Source organism: Panthera onca, chromosome C2 (genome assembly GCF_046562875.1).
Source record: "Panthera onca isolate mPanOnc1 chromosome C2, mPanOnc1 haplotype 2, whole genome shotgun sequence".
In the NCBI taxonomy this organism is placed as follows: domain Eukaryota; kingdom Metazoa; phylum Chordata; class Mammalia; order Carnivora; family Felidae; genus Panthera; species Panthera onca.
In genome coordinates, this window is record NC_138347.1 from 52697004 (window position 1) to 52707330 (window position 10327).

Below are 10327 nucleotides of genomic sequence, written 5' to 3' on the forward strand. Positions count from 1 at the left end.
ATCTGACCCTTGATCTCAGCTCCAGGTCATGATCTCACAGTTCGTGGGATTGAACCCCAAGTCAGGCTGTGTGCTGACAGTGTAGAGCCTGCTGGGGAGTCTCTCCCTCCCTCTCTCTCTGCCCCTCTGCCACTCGAGGTCTCTCTCTTTCTCTCTCTCTCAAAAATAAGTAAACTTAAAAAAAAAAATAAACAAAAAGCAATTCATTTGAAGTTACTCAACTCTAACTCTACAAACATTTTCTACAAATATTTCATGTTGCCTTTAACAACCCTTTTTTCAAACTGTGAACAGTGATCTTTGGCCTGATTTACCTGAACAAATACACTGAAAAATACTGTGATTTGCCCTGAGTAAAGCTTCCCTAGGGAAAATTCTAGTCACTCCCTTTTTCTTGATACCTCTTTCTTCTATTTGATGTAACTTGATGAAATCATCCCTAGACCAATATATCCACCTAGAAAGTAAATAGAAAGGGAAATAAAATGTTATGCAGTTTTTCACTGCACATATTCCCTGGTTCTTTCGGTCTCTGACTAGAGGCATATGCTTTAGCTTGTGGCTCTGTATGTTTTTATATTAAGGTAAAATTTGCTTACAATAAATGTGCCATTAAATGTTTTGATAAATGTAATACATCTTGTGACCATTACTCCAGTCACAGAATGGAGCATCCCATCACCCCAGAGTATTCCCTTGGACTCTCTTCCTGTTCAGCCCCACTATCCATGTTCCCTTAGGCAACCACTGTGCTGATTGTTATCACTAGAGATTACGTTTGTCTAGTCTGGAGCCTCATACAAGACGTACTCTTTTGTGCCTCGCTTTTTTCTTTTAACATAGTGTTCCTGAGATACATATATTAATGATTTGTTGAAATTACTGAGTAGTGTTCCATTGTCAGAATATGTCACATTATTTTAATCCATTCTCTTGTTTATGGACATTTGAATAGTTTCCAGTTCAGGCTATTATGAATAATATGGCTAAAAAAATCCTTATATAAGCATTTTTGTGAGTATTTGTTTTCACCATCTTGGGTTAATACCTAGAAATGGAATCGCTAGGTCATAGGGTAGATATTTTTCATAAGAAATTGCCAAACAGCTGTCCAAAATAGTTGTCCAATTCCCGCTTCCACCAGCTATGTATGAGAATTTTGGTTTTTCCACATTCTTGCCTAACTTTGGTATTGTCATTCTGTTTAATTTTAGCCATTCCAGGAAGTGTGAAATTATATCTAATTTTGGTTTTAACTTGCATTTCCCTGAGACCTAATGATTTTAAGCTCCGTGTACTTATTGGTCATTATCTTTTGTACAGTTACTATTCAGGTCTTTTACTTGTGATTTTACCGGTATTTGGGTGTGTGTGTGTGTGTGTGTGTGAGTGATTGATCTGTAAGAGTTCTTTACATGTTCTGTATAAAAGTCCTTTGTTATAGATATATTGTGACTTTTGTTCTAGTCTGTGACTTCTTTTCTTTTTTTCATGCTGTCTTTTAATGAGTGGAAGTTTTTAATTTTAATGAAGAGCAACTTATGAGTTTTTTTCCTATTATGCTTACTGCTTTCTGTGCCCATGGTACAAAATGTTTGCTTATCCCTAAATAGCAGAAATATTTTTCTATGTCTTTTTCTAGAAACTTTATACATTTAAGAATATGATATATCTAAGATTTTGTGTGTGATACAAGACAAAGTTGGCTTATTTGTTTGGTTGGTTTTGCTTTTGTTATATTTGTCAACTCATTCCAGCATCATATGTTAAAAAGATTTTCTTCTGGCCTTGGAACTTTTGTAGTAGTAATAGTGGTAATAAAAATAATGATAATAAAATGTAAGTCTTTCAACTTTGATGTTCTGCTTGTGTTAACAATCTTATTTCTTTCCATTTTCATATAGATTTTAGCAACTTGTTAATTTCTACCAAAAAAAATTTAAGAGCTTTGTGGGATTATGGTTGCTTTGAATTTATAGATAAATTTGGGTAGATTTGAATCTCAAATTTGACATCTCTTAGCCTTCCAATATGTGAATATCATTTTTCTCTCCATTTACTTTCCATTTTTTCTTAGCAATATATTTTTTTAAATTTTAATGTTATTTTTTGAGAGAGTGATAGTGAGCAGGGAGGGCCAGAGAGAGGGGGGGACTGAAAATCTGAAGCAGGCTCCAAGCTGTCTGCACAAAGCCCAATGTGGGACTGGAACCCACAAACTATGAGATCATGATGGGGCCAAAGTCGGATGCTCAACTGACTGAGCCACCCCAGCACCCCGCTTAGCAATATTTCATAACTTTTAATGTAGACATGGACATGTCTTATAAAATTTATTCTTATGTTTTATGTCTTTTGCAGCTATTATAAATGCAATTATTTTGCAATTTTATTTTCCATTTTTATATAAAAATATGATTATTTTGTTGTTGTTGAAATGTATACAGCCACCTTCCTACATTCACTTGTTAATTCTATTCGTTGTCTTGTGGATTCCTTAAGATTTCTATGTAAACAATCACTTCATCTGGAAATAGAGATAATTTTACTTCCTCCCTTCCCCTCTGTATGCTTTTTCTATTTCTTTTTCTTGCTCTGTTGCACTCATAGAGATCTCCAATACAATGTTGAATAGAACGGTTGAAATCTTTACATGTTCCCAATTTTAGGGAGGGAATTGTTCAATATTTGCCATTATGTATGATATTTGCTCTTTGTTTTTCATATATGCCTACCCAGAGTTAGCCAGACTGTGGGGCTAAGGTACGATTCTCCCAACTGCCAAATCTTCCCAGACTTCTGACCCCCAATGCAAGGAGTTAGTGTGCAAATACTGAGTTTAGAAGGAAGAGTCCACATAAGAACATCCTTGCTTCTGATACTAGTTCAAGTTGAGGGTTTCCCAAAACCACACTCAGGTTTGATCAATTGCTAGAAATACAGAGTTTTACTGGAACCTAATATACTCTCGTTTATGTTCATTACAAGTAATAGATATGTTGAAATTGGCCAAGGAAAAGAAATAGCGCAGAGTCTGGGAGAGTTCCAAATGTGAAGTTTCCTTTGTCTTCAGACATGTTACTCTACTGCCACTGATGTGTGGCAAAAGCATGGGCTATTGTCAATCTGAGAAGCTCGCTTGAGCTTTACTGTCCAGAGTTTTTATTAGGGCTTTGCTACACAGGCATTATTGATTGACTACGTGTCCATATGGTTTACCTCAATCTCCAGCCTCTCCCTTCCTCAGAAATCAGGCTGATACCACATAGCCGAAAGCCCTAAATCATATAGCTGTTCTTACAGGATGGCCAGCCCGCACCCTAAGACCATTGGATGTTGATGGCCATATGCTGAGACAACCTCTCAGCATAAACTATTCGATGCGATTGGAGATGCACCAGGAAAAAGAAAGCCACTCCTAGCACTTAGGATATCCTAACTATTTAGAGATTATCTCCCAAGAACTAATGACAAAGCCCAGACTTTTCTTTGGGCAAGGCCAAATTCCTTACTACACAATGCCCTTTAAGAGGCTGAAGAAATTTTTTAAATATTCCTAGATTACTGAGAGTGATATTCGTGATAATTTTCTATCACAGATTATCATTGAATTTTCTCAAATGCTCTTTTGACATCTACATTACATTACATCTGCATTTATATTATTTCTATAAAAAATCATATTGTTTTCCTATATTCTTTATTCTGATAAAATGGTAAATTATATTGATTGATTATTGAATATTAAGCTAGTCTTGCATTCCTGGAATAAAGCCTACTGTATTATATCATATTTTTTTATATATTGATGGATACTGTTTATCAACATTTTATTAAGAATTGTTTTGTTTACATTCATGAGGAATAGTGATCTGTGATTTTCTTTTCTTATAATGTCTCTGCTAAATTTTTGTACTAGGGTAATGTGAGCTTACTAGAATGAGTTGGAAAGGGTCCCATCCTCTTACTGAAATATGTTGTTATTTCCTTAAATATTTGATATAGTTCAGAGATAAAACCACCTGGGCCTGGAGTTTTCTTTATGAGAATTTGTTTTAAAACAAAAATTATGATTTCAGTTTCTTTAATAGACATAAGGTTGCTTCCTCTTGAATAATTGGTAAGCTTTTCAAGAAAAATGTCCATTTCATTTACATTGTTGACACTTTTGCAAAAAGTTACCCATAGAATTCTGATTCTGCAGTGATAACACTTTACTTTCTAATATTGTTAATTTGTATTTTATTCCTTTATCATGCTCAGTATTTTTAGAGAATTAATCAATTTTCTAATAATTTCAAATAACTTTCTTATTTGTTTTAATTTCTATTGCTTATTTTCAATTTTAATTCTTTTTGCTCTTAGGATTACTATTCTCTTTTCTTCTACTTTATTTAGAAAGTTATTCAACTTTCTCTTCTTTTTTTAATTTCATAAATGAATTAAAAATTTAGATCACTGCTGTTAGCCTTTCTTCTTTCATAACACAAGCATTTAAACTATGAATTTCACTCACAGCACTGAGTTAGCTGCATTCCACAAATTTCAGTATATTTTGTTTTCATATTCATTCAGTTAAAAATGTGTTTCAATTTTCTCTGTGGTTTCTTCTTTGGAGCCAGGTAGCTCAAACTGTGTTAAATTCCACACATTTCTCCTTGACTTCTGTTTTGTTAAGACAGCCTGCTCTGTAAGCTTTTAATCTTTTGAAATGCATTGAAAGTTATTCTTTCGGCCTTCCATGCAGCCATGCAGCATTACCTGGAGAGTGCTAGATGAGCATTTGAAGAAAACACTTTGGTGGTTGATGGGTACGGTGTTCTATAGCTGTATGTCAGATTAAGATAGATAACAGTTTGTTTAAATCTTCTTATCCTTACAGATTTTTTTTTCAAATTATATAACATCACTTCACATGTAAGAGGGTTACAAGCCAGTACTTCCAGTACTAGAGCTAGCTCAGTGCTAGTAACTTCATCATGATTGTGCATACGGAATTTTGGTCCATTAATCCTACCAGCTACTGAGACAGGAGTATTAGATTCTCTAAATAAGGTTGTGTATTTGTCTGTTGATTTCTCCCTTTAATTCTGTCAGGTTTTGCTTTATGTTTTCATTAATTACATACACATACAATTGTCATGACTTCCTTGTGTATTGAAACTGTTGTAACTATGAAACGTCTCTCATTGGTGCTGTAATGTTCCTCGTGTTGAACTTTACATTGCCCCATATGAATACAGCTATAGTGCTTTCATACGCTTCCTGTTCACAGGTATATCTTTTTCTCTCCTTTTATTTTCAGTTTGCGATTTCTGTATAGTTAAAGTGCACCTCATGTATGGTAAAGGTGTTAAGACTATGACTCTCAGGCTGCTGTCTGATTTTGTAAAGAAAGGTTTTTGGTAGCACAGTCATGCCCATTTCTTCACATGTGCTTTGTGTTGTTTCACACTATCACGCCAGTGTGGAAGAGTTGGAACAAAAACCATATGGCCTCCTAGCCTGAAATAGTTACAATCTGGACCATCCAGAAAAAATTTTAACGCCTGGAATATCGCATTTGCTTACTTGCTTATGACAGTCTGACAGCCTCCCTTTTATTTATTTTTTTTTAAAGTTTATTTATTTTTGGCAGAGAGAGAGACACAGACAGACAGAGCATGAGTTGGGGGAGAGGCAGAGGGAGGGAGTGACAGTCTCCCTTTTAATTGGAGGATTTAGCCAAGCTACACTTGACTTAAGTATTGATATAATTACATTTAAGATCACCATCTCACTATTTGTTTTCTAGTTGTACTCTGTTTTTCTTTTCCTGCCTTCTTTTGACTTACTCAGATAAGTGTTAGTATTATATTTTAATTTCTCTAATGGCCTTTTAACTATACCTCTTTCTATTCTTTTATTGTGGTTGTTGTAGGGATTACAATAAGAACTCTTAATTGTAACCATCTACTCATGTAATAATCTAAAACTCTTGAAACATTATAATTTTAGATAACCTCCTTCATGTAATTATAGTGTGAGGTTGATAATAAATGAGTTGTAACGAATATGACAGCAATAGCAAAAAGGATGAAGGAAGTTAAATAAAATTATGTTTCAAGGGTCTTACATAATGCAGTATGTATCGTATTAAATGATTGTCTTTATAAAAATTGTTTTGAATAGTATTTATATTTACCACACACATATAATCTGAATTCATTCTTTCTTGTCCATCTGAGTTTCCATGTAGTGTCATTTCCCTTCAACCGAAGAACTTTCTTTGATACTTCTCAGCACAGGTCTGCTAGCGATAATTTATTCCAGTTTTCTTTCATCCAATTTTATATGTCTTTATTACCTTTGCTTAAAAAATCTTTTTACTGGATATAAAATTCTGGGTTGAGATATTTTTCTTTCAGCATTTTAAAGATGTTTAGTTATCTCCTATATGCATTTTTTTCCTGAGACATTAGCAGTTATTCATGTCATTGCTCCTCTGCCCAAATTTTCTGTGGCTACTTTCAAGTTCTCTTTATATTTGCTTTTGGTTGGTGTGATTATGACATACGTAGGTGTGTTTTTCTTTGTATAATTCCTGCTTGGGGATTGCTGAGCACATTGGATCTCCAAGTTAATGAACATGAACAAATCTGGGAGTATTTTTCATTGTTTCTTTAAATATATTTTCTACCCCCTTTGCTTTTACTTTTTCTACTGGGACTCCAATTACACATATGTTAGACTACTCAATATTGTCCCACAAGTCACTGAGGATCTTTTATTTCCTATTATCTTTCTGTTTTTAAAAATTTATAATTTATGTTGTTTTGTCCTGTGGGTTCACTGAGGCTTTCCTCTGCTACCTCCAATCTGTTGATATGATAATTTAGTGAATTATTCATTTGCAGTGGGAATCATTTTTGTTTACATTTTTTTTGCACTGAAATTTGCCTATTCTCTCATTGTCACCACTTTTTTCTTTATGTCATTTAACATGTAATATAGTAACTGATTTAAAGTTCTTCCTTTGTATTTCCAAATTCTGTGTCATCCAAGGATACTCTCTGGACTTTATGTTAACATTTTTCTATTCTTCATATGTATGGTAACTTTTTTTTATTATATATTGGTCTTTTGGGGGTGATATGTTATAGAGATTCCATGTTCCATTATATTCTCCTAAAGGAGATGGATTGTTTTTCTTGGCAGGCAGTTCAACTTCTGGCTGATTTCCTTGATTTTGTGAAAGTTACATTTACATTTTATATGACATACATATCTTAGGTTGAATACCAAGACTCATCACAGAGTCTTGGCTTTTCTGGGATTTCAGTGGAAAGATTGATATGTTTGCCAAGGACTTTTGGCTTGGTGAGATTCAACTCCAAACATATGTTTCTCTATGTAGGGTAGTAGCTAAAATCTATGTCACTTTTTTTTTTTAATATTTTTTCATTTTTGAGAGAGAGAGAGAGAGAGAGAGAGAGAGAGAGACAGAGTATAGGCAGGGGAGGGACAGAGAGAGAGAGGGAGACACAGAATCCGAAGCAGGCTCCAGGCTCTGAGCTGTCAGCACAGAACCTGATGTGAGCTTGAACTCATGACCTGAGCCGAAGTTGGATGCTTAACACACTGAGCCACCCAGGCACCCCTGTAGCACATTTTTAAGCTTTCCAGTTGTTGCTTTCTACTTGACTAAGTGAAATTTCTCGCCTCCAAGGGAAGAAATAACATCCAAAGGGTTTATTGTGATTTACACGAATATTTGGGGTTCTCACCACTCTGTGGCTCTCTTCTTTCTGAGATTTTTTTTCTCCTTTACTTTCAGAGTTTTAGTTAGCTTATGCCTCTCCAGCTGGGAAGTGACCTCAGAGGAAAAGTTATGTAAAAATAGAGCTCATCCAGTATAAGGGTCAAATTTCCTTTAGTTTCTACTTGATTTTAGATAGATATAGATATAGATATAGATATAGATATATAGATATATAGATATAATGTAGACAGCATATGTCTATATGTCTATATGTTATATAAAAAATATATACTGTGTTTATATATTTTATATGAGAAAAATATGAGAAAAAGAGCAAGGCCATTTGCATCATTCTTCCATTTTCCTGGAAAATATATAGGATAAGGGTGTTGTCATTCACCATAATGTACCATTTTACTGCAAGGTAGGAAATATTTATGTGATAATATGATATAGGTCAAGACATAGACTCCAACTGACAGCATGTCTTATTTACATTTGAAATGTCTGTTGTAAAATGCTATTACATATTTTAGCACTTCTCATGTTGGCAGAGTTTGAGCCTGCTCTCCTGCCTTATGAATGGACTTAGAAGGCTGTAGTTTCAGCTAAACTAAGAATTTTTAAGTCAAAAATTAAATTAAACTCATGCTAAATATAATGAGTGTCCCCAGTTTAAATGAGCCATATGTCTTTATCTCACTTGGACATATATCATATACCATTACATACCTCTTTCTAGTAAAGTTGTGATTCTTAGCAAATGAATCCATTTCAATAATGGAAATACTTTTAAGGGAAAAATGGAGTTTTCTCCCCAGTTTCCTTGGCACATCTGGATATATATTTTTTCTTAAAAATAGAAATATTATTAGGAATTATATGGCAATAATAATTTAAACTACCATATCACTGTGGTTCTGCTGATGAGCTTATAACAGGGAGGGAGAGAGTTAAGGAAGGAGAGAAAGGAAGGAAGGGGGAGGGAGGGAAGGAGGGAGGGACAGAGGGAAGGAAGGAAAACAGGAGGGAGGGAGGGAGGGAAGGAAAACAGGAGGGAGGGAGGGGAAGGAGGGAGGAAGGAAGGAAGGGAGGGAGGGAGGGAGAGAGGGAGGGAGGGAGTGGTATACTTTTTGAAATACAGTTATGGTTTCTCCTGGGTCATCCTAAAACCAAGGAATTTATCTGTGTGCTTAAGAAAACCTGATTTCAGCTCTTAAAGGATAGAACCCAGTCATGTGTAACCATGACAGCAACTCTCAAACTTTGGCAGAAGCTGAGCCACCAGGGAGCCTTGTTTATCATGGATTGCTGGTCCTCTCCCCAGAGTTTCTGTTTCTGTTGTTCTGTTTGCGCTTCTGTCAAGTTCCCAGGGGGTGCTGATACTGCTGGTCTAGGACCACAGTTTGAGAACCACCATGTTAAAGCTACTTTGGCTTCTGCTGCCAGATTCCTGTCATAAACTTGGGTCTCTTTCTAATCTTGCTTGTGATTTATTTGATAAAACAGAATTCATAAACAAAGATACAGGACATTAGTTCAATCTGGATGCATAATATGGAATGACAAAAGAGAAAGGCACTAATGAAACACCCTCAGAGAAAATTTGCAGAAAGTATTTGCCAAAAGGAAATTTTTGATTATTCAGTTGATAATAATTACTTCCCAGAAAGTGGAGAGGAAAAAAAAAACAGCCCAAAACATGATGCAACTAAGTATGTATAGTCTATGTTCACAATAATTAGTTGGTTTTTCTCCTACCATATATTTAATGCAACCCCATTACCCAAGGTAATCTCATTGGAACGTGTTTTGTTACCAGTCCAGGTTCACAGATGTGGATTTGTTCACCCCAGTAGTTTGTCTATATTAGATGTAAAACATTTGCTTTTCAAAGATACATTCATGTGAACCCTAAAATTAAAAAAAAATTAAAAAGTTAAATACACATGTGTCAATGTGATGATATTTATTTAATTTTCTTACAGGACTGCCTCAAAACATGTAAACAAGGACCTTGGTAATCTGGAGGAAAACAAAAAGTTAGAAGAAAACAATCACAAAACAGAAGCCTAAGAGAGAAACTGTTCTAAAGTGTTGTCCAGGTGGGTAGGCTGTTTGAGGTTTATAGAAATAATTCCCAATGAAAGTACAAAACACCTAGGAGACGAAAGGGAAAGTAAGCCTTGACGTTGAGATGCTTCGTAATTGCAACTTTCCAAACAGGAAGAGAGTTTTTGCCAAAGGAAACTTTGGTAACTCAGAAAGGTGTTCTCAGAAGAACGGAATCTCAACAGTCTACCCATCTTCTAAAAAATAATCATTATTCTGTGACTAATTAAAATCAGTGTTGAGGTTGTAACATTCAATTAGCATTTTGTCTTCTAATGCCAAAATTTTTGCTGAGTGCAAAGAAGTTGAATTTTCTAAATTGATACTTTGGTTGGATGAGAGCTGGTTCTAATACTTCAAATTTATCTTAAAAAGCAATTATGAGAAGAACTTTTAAATATAAAAATTTTAATCTAAGGATTTAATATACTTACAAGTGTCGTGTATTTATGCAGCCATTCCCCAAACTATTTT

General features: G+C 34.8%; 1 protein-coding gene across 2 annotated transcripts in view; it reads left to right on the forward strand.

The window, feature by feature from the left end:
- The window catches only part of ALCAM (activated leukocyte cell adhesion molecule), a 209884-nt gene extending 200038 nt beyond the window's left edge, over nucleotides 1-9846 (forward strand). For both annotated transcript variants that reach the window (XM_078452976.2, XM_060640129.3), the window contains one exon: nucleotides 9730-9846. In XM_078452976.2, the coding sequence (XP_078309102.1) occupies nucleotides 9730-9817 (88 nt within the window). In that variant the 3' untranslated portion in view covers nucleotides 9818-9846. The remainder of the gene's footprint in view (nucleotides 1-9729) is intronic.
- Nucleotides 9847-10327: the final 481 nt, after the last annotated feature.